The 20,435-nt window shown below is 41.0% G+C and overlaps 1 protein-coding gene across 2 annotated transcripts; it reads right to left on the reverse strand.

Moving 5' to 3' along the window:
- Positions 1 to 453: 453 nt before the first annotated feature.
- On the reverse strand, positions 454 to 19,111 carry MELTF (melanotransferrin). 2 transcript variants are annotated; one of them, XM_030456597.1, is made up of 16 exons: positions 18,971 to 19,110; positions 16,331 to 16,494; positions 13,902 to 14,001; positions 12,329 to 12,511; positions 11,898 to 12,054; positions 11,029 to 11,096; positions 10,073 to 10,260; positions 9,716 to 9,896; positions 8,678 to 8,829; positions 8,169 to 8,265; positions 7,123 to 7,317; positions 5,736 to 5,892; positions 3,019 to 3,086; positions 2,736 to 2,923; positions 1,752 to 1,947; positions 454 to 759 (listed from the first exon to the last, which is right to left on the reverse strand). In XM_030456597.1, exons 1-16 carry the CDS (start codon positions 19,014 to 19,016, stop codon positions 689 to 691), a joined length of 2,211 nt encoding a protein of 736 aa, XP_030312457.1. In that variant the 5' UTR covers positions 19,017 to 19,110; the 3' UTR covers positions 454 to 688. The 2 variants fall into 2 exon arrangements, with proteins under 2 accessions (XP_030312457.1, XP_030312456.1); XM_030456596.1 differs by lacking the exon at positions 454 to 759 and having other exon boundaries at positions 797 to 1,947; positions 18,971 to 19,111.
- Positions 19,112 to 20,435: the final 1,324 nt, after the last annotated feature.

Consider the following 20,435-nt stretch of genomic DNA (forward strand, 5'->3'; position numbering starts at 1 on the left):
GGCAGTCCCCGGCAGCCAGAGCAAACACACCGCGAGTGGCGCGGAGATAAGAAAAGGAGACGCCAGAGTTGGCCCAGAGGGTTCGGGAACTCGGCACTGCTCTCCGGGGGAGCTCTGAACGGCCATCCAGGCCGTGGTCACCCCTCCAGCCCCGGTCTGTAGGTACAGCCAGAGAAACGGCTCAGGACAAGCGCCCCTCTGGGATCCTAACAGCAGTTCTGCAGCATCATTGCTGCCCTTGCTTTATCATACTGAGCAAGTTTAAGAGTAATTTTTAATATGTTTGTTCTGTAGTGCTGTATGTGCAATAATACTTACAAGTGAAATTCCTGCCTACAAACAAAATCGTTCCTTGAAAGAAAAAGGTGATGAATCCAAACATCTGTAACAAGCAATGCAAAAAAAGCAAGGAAGTGGTAGACTTCTTCAGGGACCCTCTAGATTTCGTTTCCTTCCCCCTAAAACCTAGGTAATCTTGGAACAAATTAAACAGTTGAGAAAAGCTGGGAAGTGGGATAAGAGAAGCAAGGAACAAGTAAGAATTTCCCAGGCAAGTGGGAAACTATCTTGTTCAGTTACCAGGCCAAAGTCTGGATAAATCATAATTGTCCTGTTTATTCGTTAGTTTTCATTTATTTACATTATTATTATTTAGTTTTACCAGTTTTGGCGGTTTTTTATCCCAGGATCATGAGGTGGTAGCTGTAGTCAGGAGGAGGCTGCCTGCCAGTAGCACAGCAACATTTGTTGTTATTGCAGCTATGGATAAAAATAAAAACTGAATGCTACAGGTCAGTAGATATAGAAACAGTCAAGCAGAACTAAACTACTTTGTTTCACTAACAGTAAATATGAGTTTCATAAAGAGGCACTCGGATAAACCCATGTAGAAAGAGGACAGCCACAAGTTTCTTCGTGAAGATTATGTCTAATTAAAGATGACAGGTTAGATAACATCTTTCTCAAGCAGTGAAGACAAGTAGGTGTGGAAAGCCAACAAGCTCAGTGGATGCACACATGTAGGCTGGTTCTTTTCTGTGCCAACAGGTAGTCCCCCAAGTCTCTCTGGCCTTCTTTTTCATCCAGTGACTTTGCAGATTCCCCTCACTTTCTTCTACTGGAAGGTAGAGGACCTTGCCCCTGGCAGAAGCTGTATTCTGGGCTGCAGGCTCTCTCTGTCCAGAGCCTGTCTGTCCCCTGTGCACTTAACTCTCCTGACAGCAGAGCTCAGGAGGAACTTTTGCCCCCAGCAAACTAGCCACAAGGCCAGAGAGGATTCACTAGACAAAATTTCTGATACTCCCTTCAAGATGAGGAAATTCTTTCACAGGTTGGACACCCATCATCCATCTAACAGCACCTGGGAATCCTCCAGCCCAAGGTGATTCAACATCAGCAACAATAGCAAAGATGCTCCAGTTTTGGACTGATCTTGTCAACCATGCTGACCTTGTATTGCTGGCTTCTGCCCAAATTTTATCCCACCCACATGGACTGTGCAGCTTCCATCCCCACCCCACTCCCCTGAGGAGCAGGTGCTGTTAGCACTTGCCCTGCAAAGAGGTAGGAAGAGGCAATCTAAAGTTAGCACAGCATGTTATCCAAACTGCAGCTTATCTGAAGAAAGTGGGGTAGGGCAGAGGTGGCCTGGAAGTTGCCATTTGGACCACACTAGTCCAAGCCTTGTACCTGACATAAAATAAGAAGGGGAATGAGAGCAGTCATGAGTAGGTATTGGCTTGTCTTATTACCTGCCCCAGAACACTGTGATGTTTGCATGCCTTCAAGGGACTCAATGTATTCACTCCCCAGCCATTCTGCATATGTCCTCCTCTCTTCTACTGGCACAATCTTTACAGCAGAATCTTTAAAGATCAAGTTCTTTCCTTGAAAAGTTGAAGAATCAAACATTTTGAATCCAGTTCCATTGCTATTTCCAAAGTAGACCTGAAAACAATGCAAAATTTTTAGTCTTTTGCAAGATTAAGTGCCTCCTACAAGACGAAAAAGCAATAGGAATGGTTTTGTGGATGAAAGGTTCATAAGCAATTGCAGAATCTCTCTTACATATTTGCTTTTAGTAGATGAGATGCAGAATTCTGCCATTGGCAATCACAAGAAAAGCATTTGCAATTTTGATTTTTTTAGCCATTATCTGCAAAGAGCTGTATTAAAAAAAATAAATTATTCTGTCTAAATATTGTGTAATAGAGGGTTTGGCTGTACAGGAGTTCCAGAAATTACTGAAGCCTATCATGGAGATATCCAGTACTGGTTTTAAATTTTTTAAACTTCAGTGGTGTCTGGAACTCAGCTATGGCAGCCGGGCGTGGTCTGGCTGGCTGGTTTACCATGTACATGGCTGCAGCATGAACATACACAGCAAGGTTCTGTTGCATTCCTAGGAAAAACCCAGGATGGAAAAGTGTTACAGTGTATTCTTACGTCTTGCAGACTTCAAAGTCATGCAGTTCAGAGACACATCTTGTGCTCCAGGTAAATTACTACTGAAACCAGTGGCTGGGCAAAAAGTTGAAATCCCTTGTGCACCACAGTGGTTTTACACAGGTTGTATTTTAGTTTCTCTATCCCACTCCAACAACAGGGACAGCACACATGCTGCCAGTCCCATGATGCAAGGGACATGGTGTGGCAGTATGGTCCTTGTTATCTTAATTCTTGGGCTAGCATAGAGCATATTTAACTCCCCCATAACATAAATGGATTATTAATACCTGGGCTTTGTCCAGTAGTCCATACAGAGCAAAAATGCTGGTATCTGGGTGAACCATAATGGCCTGAGCTGGCACTTGAGCCAGGTGACACTCAGCAAACTGGGTGACTTCAGCACGGGCCCCATTTGGACAAAGTAACTGGAAATCACTGGACTTCAAGTTTTGGGCCCAACTCTCAGTATTCTTACCTGAAAAAGGAAACTGGTCATTGTCACTCATTGAATGCTTTAGAACAAAAAATGTTCTGTAAGAATGAATTATAATAGGGAGTAAAACTAAGTACCATCTGTATTCTCAAACACCGTCGAGTGCTTCACAAAGGCCACATCCCCAGAGCCCTGTGCCAGGCACCTTTAGGAAATGAAAGAGAAAAATTCAGTTCAAAGCATCTTTATGTGAAACAGTACTTTTTTTTCCCTAGTAGTTGACAAGTTTAGAATTCAATTTTTCTTCCATACATTCCTGCAAACGAATGCAATGGACCCTACAGTAACAAACAAAAACAAAGCCAGAAATGAAGCATCTTGGAAAACAGAAGGAAAAAAAGCAACACATTTTCAGAGTGTATCCTGAATTAAGAATTTTGAGAGGAATAGAGCAGACAGTTTTGACTGAAAACTGTGTGAGAAAGAAACAACAGAAAAAGCCAATATTAGATGAGCAAGGAAAAATATTTATGTGATATCTATACAGTATTCCCCATTTACTAAGTTGCTTTCACTCCTTTTTAAATGATATATGAAGAATATGTCATTAAGACATTTGAGTGCATAACCCAAGAGCTTATCACATTCTGCGTATGTGCACATGTGCACTCACATGTTCTTTTATTTCTTTTATTTCCAATTCAGAGTGACCTCGGTGCTCACACAGACTGCTTCTACAGCCCTATGCACTGGAGATGTACAGTTAATCTAATTTCAGTTCCTAGTTCCAGGACTAAGTTCAGTTTCCTCTAACTTTCTGAAGCAGAAACAACCAAGCATGCCACGGGCACCCTAGAACCTCCTCTCTTAAAAGTCTGGTATCCCATTACAGAGAGTTTCAGGGTGAAGGTGTGAAACAATGCACCTTTACAAGCATTTGTCATTTCTCATGTTATATTATGTTGTTATCTATTGTATGATACAAACAGCACCACAGACTGTTTGGGGATTTTTGCTAGGCCTGAAATACAAAGCCATCAGATGGAAAAAATGGCATGGTTCTTGCTTCAGACAGCAAAATCAGTGAGCTGCCTGAGCTAGCAAAAAGATACAATTTCCCAGGTATTTTGGGTAGTGTGTGCTTGCAGATGATTGTGGGTAATAAAGTTCAGTGATGGTATCTTGTAGTTTATTATACAAGTGTTTTCAAGAAGCATTTCTTAAAACAAGATCAATAAATCCACCAATCAAGAAGACCTAAAGCTGTAAATGAGTACGGCTTATGTAGTACAAAATGTGAGGGAAAACTATTATCTGTAACAGCTACCAAAAATATATGTATTTAGTGAGCAGTTCTAATCAAAAGTCCACATGGCTAACACTGTAATGTGCAGAACAGAGGACTCAGTAGGTGTTCAGTACATTCCCCATCAGAAAGGCTGTTTCCACAGATTTTTCAGTACTCTGCATATTTTAATTTACCCCAAGCAGTGAATTATTCACAAACTGAATGGCCTCTCCTACCTCTAGTCAGGTTATTCTGAAGATATCCAGAGCTGAAGGAATCTGGAAATCTGAGGGTGAATTTTAGGTTGTCATTACTCATTCTGCTTTCAGAGACCATCACAGCCAGACCCACCCCTAACTTGTAGAAGACTGTGACCCACCATTTTTCACCCAAATACTAACCTTTTGAATATCTAAATCTTTCCAAATAACTCAATGAAATAAACATCTCTATTAAAAATATATATATATATCTCCATATAAATTTTGGGCTATTATCAAATATACAACCTTAGACCCTGACCAGGCTCATACAGCCTGTAACCGCCCTTGATGCTTATATATTTGGTGACTGGTAGCTCGTTCTGCTAACCTGTGCAGTACAGCAGAGAGGACCTGGAGTTTGCCTGCAAGGAATGGGCCACAGCAAAACAGCTGGACACAGCTACATAGATGTGCAAAAAGTATCTATCTAAGCCCACCACTTTAATATTTATTATACATTATTATAAAATATAATTTATTATAATTTATTTAAAATAAAAATATTATGAATTATTATCTACCCAAAAGGAAAAAGACCACTCACTGCCAGGTCTGCTATACACACCATGACCTTCAAAAGTGAGGAAAAGAAAATGCTACTTCCATATCTAAGAGTTTCATAGGTTTTGGTTATGGCCCTATATGTAGATGCCTCTTGTTAGAAAAAGTATTTATTTCATTTTATGCTACTTTCTCCCTGTACCTTCTCTTCTTGAAAAGAATTTGGTACATCAGAGTTGGCCACAGTTGATTGTGCTGTTTGGAAACCTGCTTTCACACACAGCCACCACGAGTAAGGACAATGAAGACCCAACTCCTTGCTCCCCCCAGCCAGCCTGCTGCTCTCAGCATGGACTTACAGCAGCCACATACTGGCTACTATTAGCCTGCTTCCCTGCTAAAGCTCTTTACAGCTGACCTGATGATTCAGAGTGACAGACTGTCTGTCACAGCAGATTAAAGACTGGAGACTGTTGTCAGTCCTCTTGGGTCCTCAGTGGCTGGGTGCCTATTGCTCTGTAAACACAGACATGGATTTGCCTCTTGGTCATCTGGTTGGCTGTGGGCCAGGAAGGTGGCTAAAGGCTTTGACATGATCCAACATAATGCCTTATGCCATACCTGTGCTGCTGCAGACATCTCGGGACACATCCTGCGACTGTACCAACAGTACCAACTGTACCAACAGTAGCAACAACCAACTGTAGCAACAATCACCACTTTTTCCTGACTAGGATGGAAAATAATTACTCCTTGCATTTTGATGAGCTGACAATAAATAACAACCATGTGTATTAATTACCTGAAGGCTCCACTGTAGCTGTAATAACGTTCTTGGCTACTTGCACTGCATTTATTGTTTCCATTGTCATCTCCAATACACAGTTGACAGAGTTTTGATGGGTAATCATCCTGCTCAGCTGAAGGCACACAGCTGGCAGAGAAAAACTCACTCACAGCTGGGGAAAGACAGACAAAACAATATAGTGAGGTCTTCACAAGGAAGGTAGTTGCATTGTGATTAAGTTAGAACCAATGCAGATTTCAATAGAACACTAAAAATATGAGTTGCAGCTTTATTATCACAGTTCATAAGCTGCAACTTTTTAAATGTTTCCTAAGCATCATTTATATGATGGTGTAATGAAACCAGAGAGCTTCCTGGAAGATAGAAATCAGTCAAGCAAAATTTAAATCTGGAGTCCTGTGGTCACTGATTCATTGTTTGTGTTTCATTACTCCTTTACTAAAAACAGTTTGAAAATAAATGCAGTAAAATTTAAGACAGAGATATATTTACTGCAATGACACCACAGAGCTGGAATAACAACCTAGAGATGTATCTGTAAGAAAAGAACCTGAGGTTCCTGGTGGACAATCTGAGTCAAGCATCATGCTTTTGTGCCAGTGAAGGCTAAAGGCAGACTGAGTTGTGTCAGTGGAGCAGGCAGGGGGAGTGATGATACCCCTCTGACAGCTGTGCCAAGTTCTGAGCTTTCAGGATTTAAAGAACTTTGATATTCTAGGGCAAATAAAGTGGAATGAAAACCCAGTTCTGTAAGGGTTTTCTGTAAGCACATGACAGAGAGGACTGAGAGCTGGATTTGGTTATCTGGGAGATAAGACAGCTAACAATTAATTGCTGTCTTCATCTACATGGTGTTTTTTTCAAGAAGATAGATACTTCTCAGGGATGCAGAGCAAAAGGGTGAGAAGCAACAGACCAAAGTGATTAGAAAGAAAATTCTGATTAGATAGAAGGAAAAATATTTCTATCAAGGATGGTCAAACACTGGGACATTAGTCTAGAGAGGTTATGTAACTCCATCCTAGGAGTTACTCAAAGCCTTCCTGGACATGGCCCTGGATTTGTGGTCTAACTGGACCTGACCTGAGCAGTTGATTGGACTAGATAACCTCCAAAGGTCCCTTCCAATTTAAATCAGCCAAGGATTTTACAATAAAGGAAGAAATAAAGGAATATTTTCATGTTAGATACAACATTCTCAGTATGAGCCCTCCACTAGTACACTCTGGTGGCTAATGTAAAATTTCACAGCACCACTTAAACACAACATCCCTTCCCAAACAGATAAGACTTAATATAGAACTATGGAATATCAAAATTACTTCCCTTACCAAAATTTATAATTAGACTGTATTTTTGTTTTGAAAAACTGTTGTCTTACCTTGAGGAATATTACAGTCTCTGGTCTTAATAACACCTCTCTTAATTAGCATACCAATGGGGATATTCCATCCAGCATTTCTCCCCAATCCTGTGTGGCAGGACTTCTTCCCTTTTAGGTCACTGATGGTGAATGCATTGGACAGATTTCGTTTTACTACTACCACAGCATAGTATGCATTGCTGCTGTCATCAGCTTGTGGACAGAAACAAAACACATTACAGCTTCTCTTCATCATTTCCACTGCTTAATGATCATCTACAGATCCATTACACTTACATAGTCCCAAAGTCAATTGCACCAATGAGCAGCTAGTTAGGAATTATGAATGCACATGAAATTATTCTTCAGTTCCACCTCACAATGTTGTATTCACTTACAGCCTCTATACTGGTACTGCTATGCACTTGAACTAAGTAATCTAGCAATGGATATGAAAATGTTCTTGTTAATATCAGCTCTTATAAATACATCCCTCTGAGAAACAACATTTGGGTCAGAAGTGACAGCAAAATTGCTTTAAGAAGTTATTTTTATGTGAAAACTGAAAATTGTATAAAAATTTCCATGAGTTTTGCAGCATACTGAATTTCTGCCTTAGTGACACAACCACCCACAAGCCCTCTTTTCATCAGTGACTCTGAAGCAGCCACACTGACAGGAAGGATTTTTTTCTAAGTAGAATCTATTGTGTGATGCCTGTATTTTTGCTTATGTTAAAGTATTTTTATTTTGTGAATACTATTTTTTTCCATTGTAAATATTTTTTGTGGAACTGAAAGACAAACAGACATGCACAAAACTCAAAATTACGAAAGATTCTAGCTGGTCCTGCAGCAGGACAGATAAAAGTTGCCACAAATTGACTGAAGAAACCCATCCCATATTTACTTCCTCCTCTGTCCATGGTGGGAGGATAATAATTTTCATTTCCTTTGAAAACAACTTTCCCAGCAGGACTAGGGAACAGGGGTTTAGCTTTTAGAGCTGTTTTCAAACAACCTGGAAAAATTAAGGTCTGTATTTATGTTTCCTGACCTTCTTACCAGAGTAACTTTCTCCAGCAGCTGGTACAAGGCCATATGTCTTCCCAGCTGTGTAAATATCAGCTCCACCCAGAACTACAGCATCAATTTCCTTTTTCTGAAAAATAATTAAAAAAAAGATTTCTGTGAAAAAACCAGCAGATAACTTCCCCTGCTACAATGATGACAACTCTAGCATGATACCTATTGCATCTGAAAGGGCAAGTCTGACAGTAAAAGAGCAACACACTGCTAAAGAAAAAACTCAGAACCTGCATAAAGCATCATCAGTGAAATAGGGACAGGAGGTTTCACACATACAGGCTTGAGCTAGATGGGCAATGATGCCCTCATCACAACTGAGGATCATTAGGGTTTGGGACCGTCCATACAGTGTGAGCTACAGATCACTTCCCTGTAATCCAGTATTCCTACTGGTGACCTAAATGTGTGTCTCTCTGATTCTACCTACCCAGCAGAGAGCAGCTTGTGGTAATTTGGTTTATTGCACAGTGACTGCAGCAGCCTACCTGGATCAGCTCCATGCACTGTTCCTTTGTCGTGGCTGAAATACACTGAATTGCTGGTTTCAGATTCTTTTTCTTAAAGGCAATGGCCATTTCACCACATTTCCAAATCTCCTCAGTGGATGTAACACACCAGTTCAGGCTTTCTGGCAGGGCTGCACAAAGTTGGAAAGTAAATACTACTGTTCGTTTTCTTTGTAACAGATAAGGAGGGCTTCACACTGCCCACTGTCACATGTATACCACACAATATTAAAAATGTTTACTTCTGCTTTTCTCTCCATGTCTGACTTATACCTGATTAGGAACCACAGATCTCTCCAGATAGGTGGCATGTCCACACTACAAACCTATCCATAGCAAAGGAACAAGAAATCCTACAATTGCTGACTGTTAAGCACAGCCATGAAGTGTCAGCTGAGTGTAGCAAAAACATACCCTGAACATAGGCTTCCTCATCACTGACAGTCACCATGCAACCCACAGAAGAGACAAATCTGAGAGGTGGGGGACTTTGCCACAGCACAGAGCTCCTCTGGGAGGCTCAGCTGTCATGATTATTAAACTTGTTAAAGCAGGGATTATTACAGCCTGTGTTTCTGTCTTGACCAGAATGCACATCAAGTAATTTCTACATTCTTCCAGTCATATAAAAGACAGTTAACACTTCAATAAAGAGCAGCTGAGGATCTTTTCAGCCTCTTAAGGAAATTCTCTGTTTATGGACTACCTAAGGATTTACACAGCAATAAATCACTATTTCCCTTGTTAGCAGCTAAGAAATGGGGGTTCCAAGTCACAGTAGCAGCAGATAAATGTGTCTCATACACCAGAAAGGGTGGAAAGCGCCTACATTATACAACACAGAGTGGGCCAATCTGCACCATAAAGCATTCTGCAATGTGATATGTAACCTTTCTCCATGTTAGACTGACATCTTGTCACAACCCTCCAAGAGTCTGAAGAAAATAAAGTAGAATAAAGGTGTTTGTTACCAGCTATTTTTATTTATGGTTATGAATAGGAATCAAGGCAACTTACTGTTGGGGTTGCAGCTCAGGGCTTGCATAGCATAAAAGTACTCATCACCCAGCCATGCCTGGTAATTCTGGGCTGTAATTGGAACAAGCTCTGTGGTGGAGTCTCTGAACAGAAGATTCTGGGCACCATAGGCTGCAGAGTCAAACATCTGAAACTTGGTGCCGACCCCATTAAATCTTCGCTGTAATGTTAAAGAAAAATTCACCTGTCACACATCCATCTACCCAGGATGTGTGACATCCCATACCCCTTCAAGCCCCACAGAGCTGAAGGTGCTCAGATTTCCTGTCTTCAGACAGGCAGGTGGGAGAACCCCTGTGAAATGCAAAACACTGATGAAAAAAAATTATGTCCTACTTGTCCCTGGTTCAGGAGCTGGAAGACAACTGTCCCATCTGTGTCAGGGCGAACAACCACGGCACGAGCCGGGATTCGAGCCAGGTGGCAGCTTCTCCACTCTGTTACATCAGCTCTGCTGCCACCACGGCACAGCAGCTGGAAGTCCTGGGAGCGAAGCCGCTGGGCCCATGGAGAGAAACTTCTTCCTGAAATCAGACAGAACGTACTTGTGGGACAGAGGTGTGTGAGGTGGGGCTGATGCTTCTGGCTCCATGCTGCTCTAAGTGTCACATGCAGAGCAGAAAACATGTCCTGAGCATCTCTGGACTGTTCTTGACTGCACAATGTATCCCACGCATCTGTGTGGTCCTTTAGTCTTGTATCTCTGATAAGGCAATGAAGAGCTAAACACTGTGAGACTGCCCTGAAATGTGCTGGGGTCTACAACAGCATCAAGAGTGTCCTTAAGTCTAAGAGCACATGCAACATTTTTGTTTGTTGTTTTCTTTTTTTCCCCTGTAACGATGGTCAGACAGGCCCATGATATTAAATAACATTATGCTCAAGGTAGATTTAACAAAGTGAAAGATAGGGCAGACCACATTTTGTCAACTTTCTGTTAGTCTCTGCTGAAATCCCTGGGAAGGCATGAGCAGTATAACAGCCAAGGTCTGTATATAACTAAGAGTTTAGTGCTGCTTGAGCTCCCTTTCCAGATGCATTTTAAGATTCCCCCTCTAATGTTTACTGAAATTATCAAGCTTTTTATAGAGGAAAATGATCAAATGGGCTCCTCTATCTCCTGGTGCATACATCTGTTTTTGTACCTGTGGGTACATCTGTTTTTGCTATTAGAGTGTTTTTTGCTGATTCCTCAATTCAAAACAAATCAAGCAGCTGGCATTATATTGCCATTACAGCCACTGTACTTCAGACCTTGCAGCCACTGTTCAACAAGTTTCTGGATTACTCACCATCAGTATTCTCAGGCACTGTGCTGTGCTTCACGAAAGCAACTTCTCCAGCACCTTCAGCCAAACACCTGATAAGTAGAAATCCAGCCACAAAGATTATTATAAAACACAGCTCCTGTGCACAGGTCACTGCCAGCTGTGTGCTGCGTTCCACCAGCCACAGCCACTGACCTATTTCCTTCTGCTGAGTTTTGCTCAAGGCACACACCAGTGGCTGTTAGAGCATGAAGTAAACTATCACTGTCATTTGGTGAACATGAACAACATGTTCAGTGCTGCCTGGGACAAACAACATGACATTCTTTGTCCAGGAGAGTTCTCTGTATACAGCAGTTGCACAATCCTTTGGGGAATATGCAGAGAAGAGGAAGTGTTTCACAAAAGCAAATTCTGCCCTCACTTGGTTAAAGTTGTTACTCAAGGAGTTGGAGCTACAACACAGCACAAAGAAGTAACACAAGGGAAGCATTGGTGTGAAAAAACAGAGGGCAGAGCAACTCTAACTCAGTGCAGCTGAGGTGGGATGACTGAAATAGCTGAGCAGGGGAGCAGTTCAGCTCTCAGACTCCAAGGGTACCAGGCTTTACTGGGAAAGATACAGCTGGATCAAGGAAAGAGCACCTGCCCAATATAAGTGCTAAATATCCATCTCTTTTTAATACTCAGGTATTATTACCTGAATTACTGGGTTTAGAATTACTTTTGTTCATATTCTAAATTTAAAGCATGATTGTTCTAATACAATAGCACATTTTTCTAACAAGATCAACTGGAAGTTCTCTGGCTTCAATTTCCTGTCAGTGAGGCCCAGATACAATGTCTATGGAGAGAGCATAGTGATTACAAAATTGACAGTCATGTCTATTTACCTGAAAGCTCCACTGTAGTCATAGTATCGCTCTTGGGAATTTTGTGAACACTTGTTTTGCCCAGCTGCATCCCCTCTGCAGAGCTGACAGAGAGATCTGGGATAGTTTACACCATTTGCTCCAGGAACACAGCTTGCACTGAAGTAGTCACTTACAGCTAAATGTGAAATTAAAATGAGAATTTTTTAGCAATGAATAATGTGATCTTATTTGAACACATTTACATAGTAGTCTCTTAACATTTAGAAGGTATAAGTAATTCTGTCTTTACAAGATGGTTTCTGAGTTTAAGAAAAAACAGCCCTGCAGTCTTCCATCTTACAAAGAGCAACAAATCCAAAGAATAAAACAGCACCTAGAACTACACATTTCTCTCCCAAGACCATATGGAAAGGCATTGCTGAAGAACAGATCTTTGCCCTGTGACTTACCTTTTGGAAGGTCACATCCCATTGCTGCCAGGCGCCCGCTGTCCATCAGATAACCCACTGGGACATCCCAGCCTGCAGTCCTGTTGATGCCTGTGTGGCATGAACTGACACCCTTCAGACTGTTGATAGTGATGTTGGAGCTCTTCCTTACGACAGCCACAGCATAATAGGAAGTTCCAATCTCTGCAGGACAGGAAGAAAAAGAAGCAATCAAAGTAGCCTCACAGTCACTTTACAGTGAGAGACACTGATCTGTGACAACTTGTGGCTCCTCCTCTACCCACAGGGAAGTTACATCATTTACATCCATGGTGGAACCTATTCACTGTGAATGTCCTCCATTATATTTTCAGTATGAAACTTCTTAGTTGAAGGCCACCAGCAATCTGCTCTAACTTAGAAGGTCACCCTGCTTGGAAAGGGAGGTGGGATAAAAGACAATCAGAGGTTTCTTCCAAGAAGAAAATTTCTATGACTTTATTTGGCTTGAATTGAAATTGATCTAATTAATAGCAAAGAAAATTTTAAAAAATTATTCCTCAGTTATCTATTGTGTTCTTAATTTTGACACAACATAGCAAGTTGATGTCAGTGATGCATGACAGTTGGTTTCATTCTCTGTGATTTACTGTCTGATATAACTTAGTGAACAGTTTAGGGTATGAAGTGGCCACCAGGTCATTCAATCTGATTTTATATAGATCAGAAATTATGACATTTCATTCACGTTTTTCTGGTTTGAGCCCATAACCTGACTAATGCAGACAACCAGCCTCTGAATCATGAGGCCCATTTAGTTACAGTTCCCTCATCAGTTACAATGTAGTTAATAGTGGGAGGAAGCAATGATGCTGCAGGTGATCCAAGTCCTTATAGACTGCACCCAGCAGGCACTTCTGGGGATGCTCTGGACAAATCACATTAAGACACAGCCACAGACCAAATCCAACTCCATCTCATAATACAGTGGTGGGGATTGATTCCATGGCTGTTCCTTCAAGTGGGTCTCTGAAAGTTATGGGGGACATCTTCCAGCTCTGAACTACATGAACATGTTGATACTGAGCCCCTAGTCTGAAAGACAAGTCACCACTGAATTATTGTCTCTGTCTTGAGAGGATCTCAAAGCTTAAGAACATTGGGAGCAGAATCTATCACTTCCTTCCTTGCAGCAGATAACCATATACACTATTAAAAACAAAACAGAATTATTCTAATTTATGGGATTGAGAGATACAACCTAGTAACAATTTATGCTTTGCAATTAATTTATTTATCTGCAAAGAATGGAACAGTAAGTAGTAAAACAGTAAAAAAACCAAAAATGAAAACCAACAAAAACCAACCCAACAAATGTCTAACAGAAATGGCTATTTTGACAGACTCTACCCCCACCCTGCATCTCATTTTTCACCAAGCATTGTGTTACAGGCCTGGGCATCTGTGAGTGAACCTGACCATAATCTACAATTTTAGAGTCTTCAAGAGAAGGACCCCATAACATAATGGAAACAAAAATGTGTAAGAAGAAGCTCATATTAAGTAATCTAAAAGTTATTTAGTCAGAATATACCTTGATCATATACTTCCCCAACCACAGGCTTCAGACCATGCTCCTTCCCAGCCTGGTAAATCAAACGACCATCCAGTGTCACTGCATCTGCCAAATCATCCTGTGCAGACACAAGGGCAGAATACAAGTTGAGGTTCAATCATCAGCATTTCTCAACAGCCAGAGGCAGAGTGCACATGAATTTTAGAGTTTCATTCATATTTCCATGAGACAGCACTTTCTGGAAGGTTCAGCCTTTGAGCTCTGTTTAGCAGAAGACCTTCCAAAAATAGCTTGTGTATAAATAAAAAGACAGTAAAAATGCCTATTGTATTTAAACATTAAGTAGTTTACGGGCTAAGGACCTCTCCCCTTCAAATGCATACAACCACTGCTGAGTCAATTTAGCAGCAGCACTGTGGGTATTTTCCTTTTCTGCAGTAAAAACTTGTCAATACATTTAGCAAAAGCAGGGGATTATTCCACATACAATTTTTTTGCTAAGTATATGTGCGATGGTAATACCCTGTTATTTACTTACAGAAGGACTTCATTTGTGTGTCAGAACATTTGAGAATTATCTACAGAAGAGTTTAAAGACCTGCTGAGAAACGGCTCCAGACACGTTAAATATTGTCAGGGTCCCTAGTTTAACATTTAAACAGTTCTTAACTTTTAAGCACCTTGAAAGAAGAAGCATTTTTACTTTATCCATGTACTAACACATTCATAGGACTAAGTCCAAGTTATGTCGTATTGCAAAGCAGCATATCTGCCTCCTCAGCCATTGCATCCCACTGCCTTTTTGTCTTCAAAGAGCAGAGTTCAGTATGGATGTGGATTCCACAGAGCAGCTCAGCTTAAACATTTAGCAGATTATTAGCAGAAGAAAAAAAGACAGGTCTCAAGGACAAAGCCTTCTCTGAAGCCTTACAGTGAAGATTCATTTCATCAGAAAGCTACTTAATGCTACATGCCTGCAAGTTTCTGAGTTCAGCTAATCAAATTTTATAGGAATCTGAGGTTTTTAGATAGGTTGCTTTAAAATGCAATTCTGAGTGCACTGTATTTCAGAAGCAGACACTCATAAACCTTTTTAATAACCTGATTTGCAGAGTCCAACAGGTCCCTCTGTGGAATGCAGCCATCAGCCAAGCAGTTCTAGGAAGATCTGACATTAGAAAGTATATCCTGCCTGATTCCAACGTAAGACCTACACATGTATCAGTATCTGCTCCTAACATTCTTCAGTACAGACCTGATTCTCTTGCTTAAGAGCAGTCTATATCAAGAGGCAATGAGGTAGTTTTAGTAGTCAGATATCCCTTCTGCTGCTGTTGACAAAAATGGCAAGATACCAGTTTCTGGAATTTGTTGCTTTTACTCTGTCCACACAACCACCTGTCTCATCTCCCTTAAAACTGCTCTGCCAGGCCTCGTTTTCTGGCTCTAAACCTCTTGGCCTTGACAGGCTGCACCTCCTTCACAAAACCCTGACTTTTGGGCATCTCCACACAGGAGGTATGAAGAATGTTGTTTATTAACACAGCCAGCCCTCCTCTCCTTCCCCCTCATACTCTGCCAGTGAAGATAACCATGATCACCTACTTCCATACTTCCTCTGATACCCACTTGTTGCTTCCCACCCCCTCCCCTAAGGAGGGAGTTATTTTCATACATGATTTTGCAAAGCCACATGTTTATAGAGTCCTTAAAAACCTTCCTCTGAGTCGTGCTCCTTTTGAAAAGTGAGCATGCTCTGGGCAGCTGAAAATACAGCTGGGTTTGCATGCCCTTTGTTCACCCTCCTTGCTGCTTTGTCCCCCTCATACTCCATTACTGGAAGATTTGATTTGGCTTTACATTGATCTCATATATATGTTCAGTGATTTCCACAATGGGACCCTGAAATTGGAATTTGGTCCAGAGTTTATTGAAATTCAATCTACTTATAGGCTCAGCAGCACAGCTTTAACTACTGTCTGCATCTTACAGCTCTGTCCCTTCCTAAATATCTGCTAAATAAATCTGACACAATTCCCAAATCCAAGATTAGCATTTGGGAGGACATATTTAAAGACCTTTGCTGTATTCTTAATGACTGGCCATATGTGAATGGCGAAATAGATGGCACAGGGCTATTCTGACATTCAGGTTCCTATGTATACTTTTGTCTTTTTTAAAAAATACACCCTTTAATTTTTCAGAGACATGAATTCCAGGAAGCATATGGACTCAGCTGATAAGGTCACTAGAAACTCACCACAGGACTGTATACATTGCCACTGGATATTAGCTACATGGGGAAATCACAGAATGGATTAGGCTGGAAGGGACCTTAGAGATCATCTACTCCTAATTCCATACCACGGGCAGGGATGCTTCTCAGCTAGACAAGGTTGCTCAAGGCCTCAGTGAAGTCACTGACACTGCTGTCACTCATAACTCACCTTGATCATCTGGGTGCAGTTAGCAGCTGATCCCCCCTTTGTACACTCCAGAGAGGGAAGGATGCCAGCCTCACCAAAGGCTTTACTCATGTCATTACACTTGGAAAGTTCTTGCTCAGAGACAGTGCACCATCGGACACGTTCCAGGCCAAGAGCTGCAAACACTACACCAAGAGAAAACATTTTATAAAACAAATCAGGGCCTTTGGAACAGAGCTTATCATTTAAAGGTTCCTGAAGAGCCAACCTTTCGTTCCATTCTTCCTCTCAAACTGGAGAAATCAGGGATCTTTCAACACTGAGCTTTTAAAGATGGTTTCACTTTGATTCAGATTAACAGTTCTTTGGACTGGAAACAGGACAGGCTCAGACAGATACTGAAATCTGATGGCTTTGTTTCTGACATAAGAAATATGGGTACCATGAAACAGGTCAGTGTTTCCAGACTAGCAATTAAAATTATTATTTATGACACATTACAAAACTGAAGAGAATGTCCAACGACAACTCTGTCTCCAGCATTGCTACTTAGTACCTGGAGTACTGCCCCAGCCCTTTTTGGTCTGAATAAAGAAGCAATGTTAGGTGCTCAAGAGCCTTGTCACAGGCTTGTTACGAAAAGTAAACTTATCCCTTCAAAACACTCTTTCATAAGAGGCTGTTTCCACAGTCACGAAACAGGGAGGGCAGTTCCATGAATGAAAAGATTCAAGTTAAGTAGTGGAGATTCCATTAAACAGTGAAGAAAGGTGTCTTTCAGCAGGCTCAATGGCCACCCTTCTATGTGCAAAAGCTACAAACACTTGGTTGATTCTGCAGGGATATGTCAGAAATGATGCAGCTGTACATAAAATGCATATGCAAGTACACTTTATGCTGATAAAAAAACCAGAGATCATTTGTCTAAGCATGAGACATCAGATTCCATGGCTTTTCTACAATTTTTTTAAAAGTTGTCTGCTGTAAATTACCAGCCAAGTGGTTTTCTATAAAATCCAATTGGCCCTTTGCATTCCCACCATCAGCATGCAGTTGAAATACATCTAATTTTGCAAATTAAAATTATTCCACTAGTGCCACAATAGTAGCACATTTTCTGACTTAGTGACTGCAGAGTAAACAAAATCCTTGACACCGTAAAGCCCATTTTGCACCCAATACTGAAACAAGAGGGTTTGGCTTGCTGCTCCACTGCAACTCAGAGCCAACTCTGCTGCTTTCAACAAACACTAAGTCAGACTTGGAAAGCTTACAGAAGTTTTCATGGCAGCACGTAGAGGGAGAAACAACTGCCCTCCTCTGAGTGATAGGAATTCTGAGAACCAAGATGGTCAGAAAGCACAATAGGGTCATAGTAAGAAGGCATCTCACAGAAACTTAACATCTACCTCATCTACCTGTGTGAAATTTTCAACATGAATTTCCTGGGACAGGAAGAAGAACCCAAGTTTTCATTGATAAAGGGGTTTGGGTCTTTTCTTCTCCTAAACACAGGCAAGTAGACACTAAATTGGGGCCTCAGGATCCCAGTACATATGGCCATTTTTCAGCCTCAGCATTGTGGTTTTAGATATAAACACAGGTTTATAAACATTGCAGTTTTATATATAAACACACAGGATATAATGCATGAATTATATCAAGGAATCATTAGCTGTATACACCTAAAACATGAAATAAAGCTCATTTGGCTCCATATTTCAGCCAGAACAGTGAAACAGCATGAATATGTTGCTTTTTTCCTTACTCATCTAAGAGGCAATTAATTTGCCCCTTTCCAAACTGCTGAACTTCATTGTCACAGGCAAGCCAGACCCTGGGCTTTCCTGGCCTTCCTGTTTCCTTCCTTACAAGCCAAACCAGTTGAAGTGGGCTTGAGAACAGACAAGGTGTGAAGTTGCCCCCTCTCCCTACTTCAAAGCAAGAACATCTTAACACAGTCAGTCTGAACTCAAGTTGCTTCACAATTTTGGCCCTTCTCTATATATGTAGGTATACAGAAAACACATGAAAGAGCAAGAGTTGGCAACTTCCATCTGCAATATTCTCAAGGTCCTAAACATACATATAATAATGGCTGGCAAACAATTAACTCCTTTGCTGAAAGAACAGTACTACATTATGTGCCATATTATCAAATGGATAATAATACAGCTATTAAGACACTATTAAGGGCTTTCAACAGCAACAGTGTAAAAGAAAAAATGAATAAACTAGGATAATTTCGTTTTGAAGAACTTCAGAAACAGCATCTACATCTCTGGTGAAATTAAAAGCATTCACCATTAGAATCTGGGAGTGACAGGAGAAAGCCAACATTTCACACAAAGCATGATAAGTGGAATAAGGCAATTATTTATATTTTAACAAAATAATTGTCACAGAATCATTCACACTTGTAAGAAATAGACACCATCAAATCAAAGGGAGTAGATTCAGTGTTGAAAAAACATTAAACAACCATTGAGTCAAGAGCTTTCTCCAATCTTTTTTCTATTTCTTGTATTCTGTCTTTCTAGTTCTTTTCTTGGCCATATGAGACTAGTTCTGAAATGTCTAGTTTCCTTCTCCTTTCCCATATGACATGCAATAAACTGGAAAGACATCACGTCACAGCAAAAGTTTTTGGAGGGCACTTACCAGCATGAAAGAAGAGAAGACAGAAGACATTTCTGGAGCTCTTCATGGTGAAAATTTTGAGTTGTGCTTTTCCCAGCCTTCAGAGATCAAGGCTTCTTCAAGTGTGATATTCTCAGCCTGGTCTTTGGTGAAAACCAGCAGCATTCAGTTGCAGTTGTACTTTGTTCACCAATGTATCTTGCTTTCCTTGGCACACGTCACCTAATAATGACTTCAGGGAAAAAAGCTCACCTCTCCTCACACCGCCTCTTCACTTGTAAAAAAAATTCAGACTAGGAAATTGCAAAATACCTGAGGCACCAATGAGGTAGTTACTGCTTTAGCACCACCTATTGACTTCGATAAACAACTACACACTGACTCACAGGGGTAGGGCAGGGCTGGGTAAAAAAATCCTCATTTCAGTTGAGTTCTACATATTCCCTCTGAGATGGGGCTCTAGAAGCAAAAGCAGATTGAAGCTAAACACTTTATCTGACAGAGCTGATGGTCACTTTTTTTACCACATTCTCAGCACTGCTATGAATTTCATAAAGCCATAAGAAGAAACCCAGGCTTTCACAACAGTGAAACCTGTGCACTCTACAAGTCTGTAGAGTGTGTGTACAGGTATGTACAGCAGTGTGTGCTAAGTGCTCATCTCTTGAAATTTAATAGGAGGTGCTATGAAATAAGGCAGTTTGATTTTATTTTTTTTTTTAAGGGCTTTAGAGAAGGCCTAGGAAAGCTTCTCCTGGAAAGAGTAAAAACTCTGCTAGCAATAGCTCTGTTAAAAGCTGCTGAGACTTTCCGTAACTTTCACAGAGAAGCACTCATTTATGCAGCCCTTTTTTTCTTGAATTCTCATTAGTCAATGAACTTCAGCTGCCTGTAACATTTCTAGATAAAAGCCATTTAACCCTGCTTTGCTCTGCTGGCTGTTTCTCAGCTCAGCAGCCAGCTAGTATAAAAAGAACATCTGTGTACTGCCAGGAAACCCCATGCACATCTTTACCATCTTCTAATGAGAGCAGGCACAGACACTACATGTATGCAATCTTCAGACAGTCTGTACATCCTGTAGTGTTGCATGGCTGCTTTCAGGAGTTAGTTATAAGCCACTTTCTTCACCATGAGGGTGGTGAGACACTGGAACAGGTTGTCCAGGAAAATTGTGAATACCCCCTCCCTGGAAGTGTTCAAGGACAGGCTGGAGGGGTCTTGTAGCATCATGGTTTAGTGGGAGGTGTCCCTGCCCATGGCAGAGGGGTTGGAACTGGATAATCTTTAAGGTCCATTCCAACTCAAACCATTCTATGATTCTTTGATACTTCACTGAAATTTGGCCATGCTACTACCAGGACTGTCAGAATCAACAAAAAATGCAAAGAAATTTCCCCTCAGCCTTTTGGGTTTTCTGGATCCAGGATTTGTTTCATTCTATCATGACAAATGTGCATGGTAACCTCCGTGGCCTTCAGTCTGA

Source organism: Calypte anna, chromosome 9 (assembly GCF_003957555.1).
Source record: "Calypte anna isolate BGI_N300 chromosome 9, bCalAnn1_v1.p, whole genome shotgun sequence".
Lineage (NCBI taxonomy): Eukaryota > Metazoa > Chordata > Aves > Apodiformes > Trochilidae > Calypte > Calypte anna.